Genomic DNA, 14,295 nt, shown 5'->3' on the forward strand with positions numbered 1-14,295 from the left:
TGGATAGGGGATGGGGGTGGTGTAAGGGGCTGACGAAGAGCTGTTTCTACTCTTCTACTCTTAGTCTACCTTAATCCATCTTTCTTGCAAGACATTTTGTCTATTTCCAAGTTCAGAGATTTGAACTTGAACCTGAGTGTGGCCACTTCCCGTGTCATCTATTGTCCTCCATGAGCCTCAAGCGTACAATACGAATACTAATAACTAACACATACATATACATTTAGCAAACATGTATGAACACCTACTGTGTGCCAGGCTCTGTGGCAAGCACTGAGAACACAGTGGAAATAAGACAAAGTCCCTGTCCTCCTGGAGCTTACTTATACTCCAGGCAGAAGCCCCCAGAGGGCAGCTCCTATGGGGGGTTTTATATACAATTAAAATTTTATACGTAATCAAAAATTTTTAAAAACTTGTTGCAAACATATAAAAATTGGAAGATTTTATATAAAAATCCAGATTTCCCAGTGGCAAAACTGGGCTTGTCTTTCTGTACAGCAACCATCAGCCAGAACTCTGGCTGCTTCCTTTACAAGGAATGCATGCTTTCCAAGTAGACACAGTCCTCAACATTCCCGGACACTCTTACCTTGTTAAAGCTTAAACAATATTTTTGTTTACTTGTTTGTTTACCTAAAACCCTTCAATGTTCCCTCACTGTAAATAGGAGAAAGTCTAGCTCTTTGATATGACATTCCATTCAAGGCCTTCCAGATCTGTTTCCTGCCTAATGCATCCCTATAAATGCTACACACCAGTAAACTGCAGTTTCTTGACCCTCCCATGTGGTACCTCTGAACGTGTGCAGTGCTATTTTCTTTGCCTAAAATGTCCTTTGTTTCTGTTTTTCTATCCAGATAATTAATATTGACATTTAAGGGTCATCCTAAACACCTCCCTCTCCCTTTGTGCAGGCTTCCTGTGAGGAAATGCCCAGAGGGTCACGTGGTCTGGAGACCCATAAAGATGCAAATGGTCCACTTGAGACCAAAAGGGAATCAAGTGTTCTTTATCTTATGGTTGGGCCCAGGGACCTTCCAATTGGTGGCAACTTGTAAAAAGCCTCAGCTTTCCCAATAAGTGGGGACAAAATATAAACATTAAATGAAATAATGTCTGTAAGTGAAATTAGACAATACTTTTTAAAAAATTGAATGGAATTATTGATGCTGGATAAGTAGCAGCTATTATTCCAGTTGTTATTATTATTCGAAGTGGAGGCCACTTCATCAAGGATGATAGGTCAGCCGCTGCCAAGTGTGTTCGGGGAAGAAGAGTCTGTTAGGGCTACAGGGTAGCAGAATAGTAAGAGATGTGATTGGACAAACAGAAGAGGGCCAGCAAGGGGCCTTCCAACTCATCTCCCTGCTTGGCCATTTTCTCCTTTCTCTTTATTTTAAACACAGCAGCCAGAGTGATCCTGCAAGACAAGTCACCCCACATCACTTTTCTGCTCAAAACCCCTAGTGGCCCCCTATCTCTATCAGAGTAAAAGCTGCAGCTATTAGATCTCAGATCTCACATCCCAACCGTCTCCCCTCTCTCCTCACTCTGCCAGACACTGGGCCTCATTCTGACCTCCCTGCTCATCCTTTAAAGTGTGCTCTTACCTCAGGGCCTTTGCACTTGCCAGCCTCTCCTTCTGGACCCATATTCCCTCTGCTATCCCCAGGGTTCCCTCCTTCATTTTCTTAGATCTTTACTTGGATGTCTTCTTCTTGCTGGTTAGTCTATCTAAAATTTTACTTCTCCCTCGCCCCCTCCACTTCCTGACCTGTTGCCTTATTGCTCTTAGAACTTATCACCAACTAACATGCTTTACTTATCATACTTGTTTATCTTGGTTATTGTCTATCTCCCCCACTAGAATATAAGCACTATAAGAGCAGAAGTTTTTATCTGTTGCTCACCGCTGTATCCCCAGCACCTACAACAGAGCCTGACCCATCGTAGACATGCAATAAACATTTGTTGGATGAGTGAATCAAGTTTCTTGATTCAATAAACATTGGGAAACCACAGAATGTTTTTGACCAGAAGAGTAAACCGATCAGAGCTCACAAAGGGGCTTAGGATAGATTAGGGTAGGGGATAGGATGGGGCCACAATAGTAGAAGGATACACATGGGAAGGTTTAAACAGAGGGCTTCAGTAGGAATGAAAGAAAACAGTAGGAGGCAGTAAGTTTCATGAGGGCAGGGATTTTGTCTGGCATATAAGAGGCGCTGAATAAATATTTACTGAAGGATGAATGAAGGAATGATGCTTGTGTCTCATGTGGGATGGGCCCAGGGCTCTGGTTTGGGTCTGTCTGAGAAAAGATATAAATCCTTTCTGATCTTGACCCGGATGCGCTCGTGGTCAGGGGTTACACGAGATCAACACTGAACTCTTATATCTGTATGTACATCTTCCCTTTCTTCCTGGATTGGGCTAACCCTCCACGGCATTTAGTCACCTTGTAGGCCTCAGTTCAACTCAGACAAATTGGGATTCAGACTTTGGGAATTGAGGAGGGGGGTCGAGCTGTAGGTGTCTAGGAGCAGCATCCAGATCGAATGACCTGTTTGAATGCTATGCAACCAAAGTTTTAAGTGATGTGGAGAAATTAGTGTGGAAGGCAGCCCATAGTGTGGAAAATCAGTGTGCCAGTCCAGAGCCACTCAAGAGAGAGGAAATCCCTGTGGACACCATCTTTACCTTTTCTGCAGAACGACAGGTAATGGAATAGGAGGCTAATCTAGGTTGAGGTTGTGTATGTCGACACTGTTAAGAGAAAGTCCCCACAGTGGAGGGGTGGAGGGATGGAAGGTAGTTGGTCAAAGAACCTCTCATTCATGCCCTCCCTTGTCTACCCTTTAGTTAGCTACCTCTCCTCAAAGGAATTACTCACTAGGCTCTGATACCCACACTTGGACCTTGCCCCTAATACAATCAACAGAAATGAGGTGCTTCACATTCTCCCTACCCCAAGAATAAATAATACAGTAACTCATTTCTGAACTCTTCAGGTTTTAATTAAACCAATGCCTGGTGACCAGAACTGTGCCAGATCCTTGCCTAAATATGGGAGGTGCAGCAGTTGAGAAAACATACATTTGCTGCTTTACTTATTTGTTGCTTTACTTATTTCATTTAATCCTTCTGTCAGTCCTGAGAAATAGGCAGTATCCTCATGCATGAGTTGAGTAAACTGAGGCCCAGCCAGCTCACACAGCTAGGAATTGAAAGGGGAAATCTGAGACAACTTTTGACTAATTCCAAAGCACAGGTGGTTTTTCTGAGGACGTCAGTGCTGCCTCTATAAGTTACTTGTAGAACTAGGAATTGTTAGAACTAGAAGGTGATTGTGGGATTTGTTCAGCTCCTTCAGATAAAGGGGCTCAGGCTCAGACAGAGACGGTGACAAGCTCTGCTGTCACCAAGTACCAAAGAAAGATCTGACACCCAGGTCTCTCCTGAGTCCCAGGTGCTCTTGCTTCTTTCTTTAAAAAAAATACTTATAATAATATTTTTCTTAAATTTTATATATATCTGCTTTAAAAATTAAATAGTACTGAAAGCTTTCTAATCAAAATATCAGCCCTCCCCACTCCTTATTTTTGTTAACATAATACTTCACCTCCTAATATTTCCTGTTGAAATCTTTCATCCATCTTATCTCCCCGCCTGTGCTTTTGTCCTCTCTTACCCTTGTGGGTTAAAATCTTTTTTTTTTATTCCTTCATTGTCATTTTACTGGAATGGCCTGGGGAGGGAGACACGATAAAACACATTTGGTCAATCAGTCTTACTGAACAGAAGTCCAGTTTTTTGTCTCACTGACACCCAATGATCCTGTATCCCCAGATAACTCATTTTTCTGAAGTCAACACATTCTCCATTGCTCGTGGAGATCACCCTGCCCCTAGCCCTGTGCCAGGAGCTCCTGACTTACAGGAGTTCCTGTCTGGCCTGCGCCTTGCTGCCCTCAAGGACTTGACTGAGGCCTGGAGAGAATGATTTACAGGAGGAAACAAAAAGCCGATAATAGCAGTGAGAAGCCCTCCCATCCACACAGCACTTGTCCAATTTCAGAGAGCTTTCATATCCACGATCTCATATCATAGCCATAGATAATCAAAGGATAGGTAGTTTGGTGCTGACCAAAGTCAAAATCAGGACACTGCTCTGTCCCAACAGGGAAACATATTTGAAATCAGGACTATGAACCTTCACGCTCATGGTACTTGTAACTTCTTGTTTGGCTCTTTTATCTGCAGGTCCAGTGACAACTTTCTTTGCCAGGGGAGATGGAAGTGGGCTGTTAGATTGGTGCTGAAGGGAAGAAGTTTGGAGGGAGGGCCCCAGGTGGGCAGCGTACTTCCAAGGGAGTTACTGAGCCTTCTTTTTCCTCCTCCTCCTCTTATACAGGTCCAAGTTTGGAATAAAGAAAGCTGCTTCTCTGAGAACACTTACCAGTGCTCAGCTTGGTCCAAGGATAAGAAGAGAGTCAGAAACAAGTAATTCTGAACACGTTAGTGGAGAATTCTCCTAAAGTCCCAAGCCAAAGTCTGTTTCATTGTCTGGGTTGGAAAGTGAGATAGATTCATTTATGGATTTCTGCCAGCACTCTCAGGAAGAGGCTGGATGGCTTTGGGGTGTATACAGACATGTATGCATACATGTGGTGGAGGAGACTGTCTGATTTGAGGCATCTAGGAGGAGACAGATGTGTGGGTGCACACACACCTTCCCCAGAATCTTCCCAAATCAGTAGCTGAGGTGTCGGAGCTTTCATAATTAGAGAGTCATACCTTTGGATTATTTATGGCTCCCTGTCAACATATCTTGAATACATGTGCCCTTGTTACCACTTATATTATCACATAAATTTCAAAGCTCAAACTTCCCCAGCATCTGATCTGTATCCTCAAATTGTGCTCCTTCCCCACCTTCCCATTCCTGCTCTGTTGAGAATCTCAGATAGACGACTGTTTACTTTCTGTGGTTTGTATTAGGACATAGTTTGTCTTTTCAAATACATCACTATATGTCAAATAAGCTCTTTCCAATCATGTACACCATAATATTTGCAAGGGATTAAAACACATCAATTTGTGTAATTCCATGAGTTCATAATGATACTAAAAATTTTAAAAAAGTTGATTGGTCAACATTAGAAGATCCAGTGAATTGACTCCTTGTGTTGAAAATTAGTAAATGAAGGGAGAGAATCAAGCATTTCTTCTGCTTTTCCTATACAAACAGTACCACTGGGTAAGCAAAATTTAGGGGAAGGAAAAGCTTGCTTTCATAGAAATAGTCCAGCAAGTAAGTGAAGAAGAAATGATAGAATTAGAATATCACCTCATGATAGAATTAGAATGTGACCTCTAATGAATTAACGAATTTAGACATTGACTACCAATGACTGGTAACATCACAAAATGAAAGGCAACCAGACGGTATACGCCTCCTGATGGAAGTATAAAATATCAGCTATCATGAAATCTGATCAAAGTTCTAAATCCCACAATGTATTCGCGAGAAACACAGAGAATAGCAGAACACGTTCAACTAACAGTGTAAAAAAAAAAAGACATTTATGAGACAATCAGAAATCTGAATACTGACTGGTTACATGATGATATTAAATAATTGTTATCATCTTTTTTTTAGGTGAAATAGTGCCATTGTAGCTATGTTAAAGAAAGAACCCTTATCTTTTAGATATTTAGAAATAAATATTTACAGATAAAATAATACAATGTCTGGGATTTGCTTCAAAAATAATACAGGGGCGGGAGTTAGGGGTAGTGGGTGGGCATATAAATGAAACAAGATGGCCTTGCATTGAAGCCAAGGGATGGGAACATGGGAGTGCATTATACTCTTTTGTCTACTTTTGTATATACTTGAAATTTTCCAAAGAAAAAGTTTTTAATAAAGAAAAACTAACACTTTTCTGAATATTCTGACCATCTTGTCTTAAGGGACAGCCACCGCCCTCCCACCCCTTGAGATCGTTATCCTAGGGAGTCTCCCCGAATTGAAATACCCAAGTAACATTAATTCATCAGCCTCTCTTTACAAACTAGTATAAAAGATTATTTCCTGGATTGTTTTTACCCCTGAAAAAGTACTGAGTCCCTGAGGGCAAAGGGCAAAGAAAACCCTGCAGGATGGAAAAGGAAGGGCTGAGCATGGGAAGAAGAAAGGGAAGAACAAATTTTGCCTTTATTACAATTTTCCCAGGGCCTTCACTAGTTGGCACACGCATCTTCTTTGTGTGGGTTTTACTAAGAGAACTTTCACTGGAGGCATGAAAAATATGTTTAAATTGCGAAGTCTCAGGTTAAAATTTCACAAAGCATCCCCTTTTATGTTGTCAAAGGCTAATATAAATATTTTCAGAAGCGGGCTCAGTGAGCCAATGATGAGACCACTTGGGTGGAGCTAGGGCACAGTTGTGTCTGAACCTGGGAACAGTCTAGACCTGTCCATAGGACTACAATGACATGGAAAGCAGGAGAGAGTAAAGAGTCACATCAAGTGCTCATGAGTATAGCTTTTTATAGCAGATCTCTGGAAGAACACCAAGAAACTGGTTGCCTCTGGGGAGGGAAGCTGGGGCACTTGGAATAGGGTGGGAGGAGAAAAAACATTGTATGACTTTATTGTCATAGCCAGGTTATACTGTGGTTAGTGCCTTAGTATGTATGATGAGATTTGCAAGCAGCCTTTTGTTTACGTAAGTGACTGTACTTTTTATGTTGAAATGAGACAGAAGACAGATGTGTGTTTGTTTCTGGGTTCCTTGGCTGGGCCATCAGCTGGCACTACCTGCTGTTTGCATATTTTCTTGATCCTCCCTCCCCCTTGCCTCCCTCCCCTACCCTAAGCTCCCAGAATCTAATTAGGAGTAGATGGTCCCCAGAAGGAGAAAACTAGGATTTGAATAGTTGTAGTGTGACTTGTATAGGTGTGACATGGTATTGGACAAAGGTCCAATTCTCTCACAGACGCTCGTCTAATAGCAGAGGCAGTGAACACTATCTTTGATGGCTCCTATTTTACCTTAAATATTCAGGTGAATTCTGTGGTTTATGATTGACATTGTAAGTTACTATTAGAAACAAAGTGTCTCTGTGTTTATGCTGTGGTTTTTGTTTTGTTTTGTTTTTTCGGTACGCGGGCCTCTCACTGTTGTGGCCTCTCCCGTTGCGGAGCCTTGCGGAGCCTTGCGGAGCCCAGGCTCCGGATGCACAGGCTCAGCGGCCATGGCTCACGGGCTTAGCCGCTCCGCGGCATGTGGGATCTTCCCAGACCTGGGGCACGAACCCGTGTCCCCTGCATCGGCAGGCGGACTCTCAACCACTGCGCCACCAGGGAAGCCCTATCCTGTGGTTTTTAAGTATCCCTGCACACTCTGCCTGTCTCTAGAGTATTAAGTCCAGTTGCGCTGTTTTTTCCCTCTTTGTTTATTGAGGTTATTATTTACTTGCATTAAAATGTACCAATTTTAAAGGTACAGTTTGATTAATTTCGGTAATTGTATACAAGGTGTAACCACCACCACGACCCAGATATAGAAAAGTTACTTACCCTTTAAAAGTTTTCCATCCCAATTTGCCCCAATTCAGTTTTGAGACACTTTATTGAGTTTTACTGCTTTCTCTAACATCGACTCTCCGGGTGATTTAGGAAAGTCACTTTACCTCTCTGGATGTGTTTTTGCTTTTCTAACATGAAAAATGCCAGAACAGATTTGTTACCAAGGGCCCTTGCAATCCTTTCAGAAAATGAGGGGGTAGGGTAAAGGGCGGGAATCTCAGCCTTGCGTCCTCATTCTTCACATGGCACACGCATGTGGCAGATCCTAGTGGGAAAAGCCTGTGGTCGCATCAGAGAGAATTAGGTTTCCATCTCCTCTCTTGCTAGTGTGTATGTAACCTTTTGTAAGCATCAGCTTTCTCATCTCCAATATCAGGCTTATTAACAAGGCCTATTTGTTTACTGTTGTTGTGAGGATGAACTGAGATGCACCGGCAGCCTTAAATGTTAGTTGGTATTTGTATTATGGCATAATATAAAGGCACTGCATTCAACCATCTCAGTCACTACACGTTTATGCAGGCTGATTCTCACAGCCAAAACAGACGCACAAAGTACACCCACCCATTTACCCACCTGGGGAAGCCCGAAGCCTCCCTGCCTGCCTGTCTTCCTTACGGGGCTCAGAGAAAAGCTGCGCATGCGTGCACGTGCTTCCAAAGAGCCTCGCTAGGGGGCGGAATGGGAAACAGGAAGTTCTAATGCCTGTCGTACAAGCGCGACGTAAAGCGGGTCTGCTTTATGGCACCCTGCTTCCGCCGTAAAGCGCCGTTGGCAAGCCCGCGTGAGTGGGTTGACGAGACTACTTCCAGGTGCAAGACGCGTTTCTTGGAGGTTGGCTGACTTGCCGTCTTCCCCATGGGCAAACGCGGGAGCGGGAGCCGGAGCCGGAGCCGGAGCCGGAGCCGGAGCCGGAGCCAGCTGCTCAGCTCCCTAACTAAAAAGCAGAAGCATCTAAGGGATTTCGGCGAGGAGCATCCCTTCTGTGACACGTATGGAGAGGCAAGGCTGGGACCGGCGCTGCCGGCGTCCTTTCCCGGTGGGAGCCCGCGTGTCCCCGCGTTTGGTCCGCCGGTGCCCCGGGGGTAGTGACAGGGCAGCTCCCGCCGCGTCCCACGCTGCCCCGGCGCCGGCCTAGCTCGCCCGGGGATCCTGACGGCTTCCCGCCTGAGATGGGGTTCTTCACCGGTCTTCCTACCCTTTGTTGAGCCTGTAGTTTTATGCTAGACGGCACGCCTCCCGTGTGGCGATTGGGCGGAGATTTTATAAGCTTGTTTTCGTTTTATATGTTTTTAAAGAATTGCTTGGGGGCTTCCCTGGTGGCGCAGTGGTTAAGAATCCGCCTGGCAACGGAGGGGACAGGGGTTCGAGCCCTGGTCCAGGAAGATCCCACATGCCGCGGTGCAAGTAAGCCCGTGCGCCACAACTATTGAGCCTGCACTCTAGAGCCCGCGAGCCACAGCAGCTGAGCCAGGGTGGTGCAACTACTGATGCCCGCGAGCCTAGAGCCCCTGCTTTGCAACAAGAGAAGCCACCGCTCGCCGCAACTAGAGAAAGCCCGGGCGCAGCAACGAAGAGCCATAGCAGGCAAAAATAAATAAATTAAATAAGTTAAAAAAAAATAGAATTGCTTGGGACCCTCGACATCACCTATGTATTCAATGACCATGAGGAAACTAATGTTTGGGTAGTTGTGGGTTCCTCTATAAGTGTCCAGACTCTCAGTTATGATCTTAGTGCTCATCCCACCCCTTTGGGCTGCTTTATCAACAGTTAGAGGGATAATCTACTTAAGAAATTTGCTAGAAAAGGTGAACCCCGAGGGCTTGTATTTGCCAAAATTTCCCATCTTTTGGATGAGAGCCTGTTACTGTGTGACTGTAGTATTTGTCATGTGGTCTTGTTAGACCTTTTCATTCGTCTATTATTATCTATTTGGCATATCCTTACAAAACCTGTCCAAATGCATATGGAGTTTTTAACTTGACAATAGATATAATGTATTTATAACGGTATAGTCTGCCATGTTCATTTAAAGTTGTATCATTAGGCTTTTCCTAATTGCTACATACTAGTAGTTAAAGTTTAACATTGCCTGTTTCTTCTCAGGGTTTCCAGAAAGGAAGCAAAACCACAGACTTGTCAACTGGTAATGCTTTATACCTTCTTTATGATAGTAGATTCTGGACGGTTACTTTTAAGATTATATATGGTAATAATGTTTGGCTACAGTTCCACTCTTTCTGATTTTAGATGTAAGCTATATTTTAGTAATATTGCTTAGTTTTAAGTGCAGATGTCTGTTAAGATGCCATTGTGATAACTAATATAGTATAGAGTATGAAACTGTCCTGAGAGAGTAGCCTGTTAGAACCTGTTAAGGAGGCTTACCAGAGGGCTCTTGGTGAATCCTAAGAGGGAATGTCATGTTTGCTTAACATAAAATAGAGTGCAAAATCATCAAAGGTCTTATTTCATTACCACGGACTCAGAAATAAAGTACACTTTTTTGTTGTAAGTTTTCCTGTTGCTCCTTTAAAGGTGCCAAGTGGCTGACACATAGGTTAGATCGCCTTATAACCTAAAGCTCCATGTGTTTAGTTTGCTGTCTTCCCACGTGGAACATTAGCAGTTCAAAGAAGAGGAAGAGCTTCTAGAATCATAGCTAGATTAGCTGTTTTAAACAAATTTGGTGCTAGGTTTGGTTGAATAGATAGGATTGCATATTTGCAGAAAAGCTAGTTTTTATTTAGAAAAGTCTGAACTTGGTTCCACTGTGGGCCTGATGATAGTCGTGGGGTAGCAACAAGAACAATATAATTTTTGTTTTTAAAATCCCCATTTTCCTTTTAGTCAGAGGGTTTAGATACTTCCAAGTTCTGAAAGTGAAGCATAGAGTGAACCAGAACAAGTTTCTGGTTACAACAGACTACTTGCCACGTTAAAGGATGTTTCCAAGGAAGATGAGGAGGAGGAAGAGGAAGAAGACAGTGTTACAGATGAGACAGAAATGAATCTTGAAGACGGCGATAGTGACATCGTTGTGGAGGAAGAGACGGCAGTAGAGTCTACTGACACGCGGAAGAGTAAGTGTCTTTGATGTGGGTTTATCATCTTTGCAGGGACCACAGACAGATTGCCCCAGGGGCAGGGTGCCTTGTACCATAGAGCTGGGTGAAAGCACATGGATTCAAAGCAGAGATTCTTAACATTGTTGGGCTCTGTGATATCTTCAAGAATCTGATGAAAACACAGGACCCTCTGGCCATAAAAATGCAGAAATGACGTTTTTGCTTATGATTTCCAGGATTTCATCAATCCTACTTCAAATTCCCCTGATTGAGAGGAAAGGGAACATAATTCTGTTTTTGTAATGGTCTCAATTTATGAAAGAGATGATTGTTCCTGCCTTAGAGGAACCAAGTTTAGTGGAAGATAGACATAAAATATACAAAACTTTTCAAGCATCAAATCTGAATGGAACCGATAAATATAAGGTGTTAAAGAGGTGCAAAGTGGTCACATGCTGCCAGGGTACATGAGGGGAGGCTTCAGAGAAGAGCTGGGATTGAAAGCTGAAAGGAACTCTGTCTCACTCGGACATCTAGGTGACTATTCTTTTAAAAATTATTATTAATTTATTTATTTTTGGCTGCATTGTGTCTTTGTTGCGGTGCGCCAGCTTCTCACTGTGGTGGCTTCTCTTGTTGTGGCGCACGAGCTTAGTTGCTCTGCGGCATGTGGGATCTTCCCAGACTAGGGCTTGAAACCACGTCCCCTGCATTAGCAGGCGAATTCTTAACCACTGTGCCACCAGGGAAGTCCCCATAGGTGACTTTTTAATTTAACTTTAAAATCAACTTTATTGAAGTATGAATTACATTCAACAAGGTGTACCCATTTTAAGTATGTAATTTGATGAGTTTTGACAGATGTGTCTGTCTATATTGTCATCGCCAAAGTCAAGATACAGAACACTTCCAATACCTGCAAAAAGTTCCTTCTTGTCCTTTTACAGTCAGTTTCCCAGGCCTGGCATCAGGCAACCACTGACATGCTTTCTTTCACTATGTATTAGTGTTTTCTCTTCTAGAAATTCATATGAATGGAAGCACACAATAAGTACCCTTTTGCATGTGGCTTCTTTGGCTCCTCATGTTGTTGTGACTCATCCGTGTAGTTCATATTAGTAATTCATTTCTTTTTATTACTGGAATAGTAGTCCATTGTCTGAATATATCTGGGGAACTTTTTATATTCTGTTATCTTAATGCCTATTTGCCTTACTGTATTTTTGTCTCTAAGGTGTCACACACCATTCTTAGTATTTTCATTCATCACTTGTACTCGGATAAAAAAATCGTTGCCTCAGACTTAGGGACTTTTTAAATTTTGTTGGTTTTCCATTTTTCTTTCATGTTTTAGGTTTTTAAAAATGAAAAGTTTGGTTTTTTAAATTATAAAAGTAATATATATTTACTGTAAAAATTTAAGAGGGTAATATAGTTAACGTATATCTCCTCCACCCTGGGATGAACACCTTTAACATTTTATAGAACCTTCCAGGCTACTTTTTTATGGATATATGAGTGAATATATATTTGTGTGTATGTGCATAATGGCCTCATACATTTCTGTAAGTTACTTTTTTCTTTAATGATATAACGTGTGTAACTGTGGGTTCACATTAGCTTAATCACATAGTATTCCATTGTAAATAATATGTGGTAATTTAATTAGTACCCCTTCGATAGAAATGACGAAATCATTTTTTCTAGTTATTTGTTATATCAACGCTGATTTGAACATCTTTACATGTACTAGGTCAGCAGTCAAGCTCAGTTTTGAAACTTATGTCTTCTACCTGAATTTGCTTAAAAGTAAATGATAGCCTAAGGAATTAGATTTCATTTGTCAACAGAAGTGTAATTATGAGTAGTAAATAATTTCACAAAATGTTTTATCAAAACTGCAGATGCGGCCTTACCTGCTGACCCTAAGGGAAAAGATGGGCACGGGCCACCTGGCACAGCAGAGGAATCCCCAAAGGAGTTTACAGATGCAAAACATGAGTCACTCTTCAGCCTAGAAACCAACTTTCTCGAAGAGGAAAGAGGAGGCAACTGTTCTCTGAAAGCATCACAAGGTCAGAGCACAGCTCATGTTGTTTGAATTCAGCTGGTGCTTAGTATGGGTGGTTGTGGTCTAATACCTGTTAAATCTCTTGTTATTGGAATGAGCAGTAATAGAAACAGATAGTTTAGCAGCTAGATGTAGAGCTGGAAAGAAATGCTTCTCCGAGATCTTTTGTGTTTTTCAGGGTTAGGCAGTGTTGCGAGTGGGCGCGGCTGTTCATGAGGACAAACAGTTGAACAATGATAGCACGGAAGGCCAGTTCCTCAAAGCTCACGATCCACAGCTGGGGTCAGGGGAAGACTTCTGATTTTTTTCCCCAAGCAGGGAAGGGAGAGAAAGAGGAGAAAAGTACTTTGCATTTTTCTCTCTATCCTTCACTTGCTCTTCCTTACTGGAGCAGTAATTTTACAGATTTGTGAGACCCGGCAGTGGCTAATCTGATTGGTCCTTATTACCAGGAAGCACCGCAGAAGCCAGAAAGCTCCACCCTGTCTCCCCAGTCTCTCTCTTTATTTTTGGCTGCATTGGGTCTTTGTGGCAGTGCGTGGGCTTCTCACGGTGGTGGCTTCTCTTGTTGTGGAGAGCAGGCTCTAGGCACGCGGGCTTCAGCAGTTGTGACATGCAGGCTCAGCAGTTGTGACACATGGGCTCAGTAGTTGTGGCTCGCTGGCTCTAGAGCTCAGGCTCTGTAGTTGTGGCGCACGGGCTTAGTTGCTCCGCGGCATTGGCAGGCGGATTCTTTTTTTTTTTTTTTTTTTTTTGCGGTACGCGGGCCTCCCACTGTTGTGGCCTCTCCCGTTGCAGAGCACAGGCTCTGGACACGCAGGCTCAGTGGCCATGGCTCACAGGCCCAGCCGCTCTGCGGCATGTGGGATCTTCCTGGACTGGGGCATGAACCCATGTCCCCTGCATCGGCAGGCGGACTCTCAACCACTGCGCCACCAGGGAAGCCCGGCAGGCGGATTCTGAACCACTGTGCCACTGGGGAAGTCCCCATAGGCGACTGTTTAATTTAACTTTAAAATCAACTTTATTGAGGTATGAATTACATTCAACAAGGTGTACCCATTTTAAGTATACAATTCGATAAGTTTTGACAAATGTGTATATTTATATTGTCATCGCCAAAGTCAAGATACAGAACACTGGGCCATGCCTCTGTCCCCATGACTGTTACTTAGACAAGCCTGTGGTAGGCTGAGGCAGGGCTCTGCTGTCTCTCAGGTCCTGTGTCTTAGCCTGTGCCTGGGTGGGCACGTCAGGTTGGTCTCATTCTGCGTCCTGACTGCCTTTTTTGGTCCCAGTGCCATTCTTCAACCAGCGGTGCCACTGAAGTTGAAATTTTAATCCTCATTTGGTTCTGTTAGCTATTCTAGACAAGAGGAAGAAGTAGCAGGTAGAATTTGGGCAAAAACCGCGTTCTGAACTCAAAAAAAGTTAAAAAAAAAAAAAACCCTGGAGGAAACATTAGGAGGCTTGACTATCCTAAAGTTTCTCTGGTTGTTTGGTCTGTACTGATATATTATCACCTAGAATTCTTATTTCCTATTGTTCACCTTT

General features: G+C 43.1%; 2 protein-coding genes across 2 annotated transcripts in view; one reads left to right on the forward strand and one right to left on the reverse strand.

The window, feature by feature from the left end:
• Nucleotides 1-1,655, reverse strand: part of LOC309797712 (U3 small nucleolar RNA-associated protein 25 homolog) — a gene marked incomplete at its 5' end in the record, with an annotated part of 28,277 nt that extends 26,622 nt beyond the window's left edge. Inside the window, one exon of the mRNA XM_082646151.1 lies at nt 1,614-1,655. Coding sequence (XP_082502277.1) covers nt 1,614-1,655 — 42 coding nt within the window. The remainder of the gene's footprint in view (nt 1-1,613) is intronic.
• Nucleotides 1,656-8,397: 6,742 nt separating this feature from the next.
• LOC309797713 (uncharacterized protein) lies at nt 8,398-14,235 on the forward strand. Its single transcript, XM_082646152.1, has 5 exons — nt 8,398-8,601; nt 8,898-9,006; nt 9,709-9,748; nt 10,453-10,685; nt 12,575-14,235. The coding sequence occupies exons 1-4, from the start codon at nt 8,458-8,460 to the stop codon at nt 10,463-10,465; spliced, it is 306 nt and encodes a 101-aa protein (XP_082502278.1). The 5' UTR covers nt 8,398-8,457; the 3' UTR covers nt 10,466-10,685; nt 12,575-14,235.
• The last annotated feature ends 60 nt before the right edge of the window (nt 14,236-14,295 follow it).

This window comes from Mesoplodon mirus (assembly GCF_964341445.2).
Source record: "Mesoplodon mirus genome assembly, contig: HAP1_SCAFFOLD_909, whole genome shotgun sequence".
In the NCBI taxonomy this organism is placed as follows: domain Eukaryota; kingdom Metazoa; phylum Chordata; class Mammalia; order Artiodactyla; family Ziphiidae; genus Mesoplodon; species Mesoplodon mirus.

What these genes read in the sequence shown, in the direction of transcription:
- LOC309797713 (XM_082646152.1), top strand. Translation starts at nt 8,458, where the DNA reads ATGGGCAAACGCGGGAGCGGGAGCCGGAGCCGGAGCCGGAGCCGGAGC. An exon ending in TCTGTGACACGTATGGAGAG is followed by an intron (nt 8,602 to 8,897) that starts GCAAGGCTGGGA and finishes ATGTTTTTAAAG; the next exon opens with AATTGCTTGGGGGCTTCCCT. An exon ending in TCCCACATGCCGCGGTGCAA is followed by an intron (nt 9,007 to 9,708) that starts GTAAGCCCGTGC and finishes GTTTCTTCTCAG; the next exon opens with GGTTTCCAGAAAGGAAGCAA.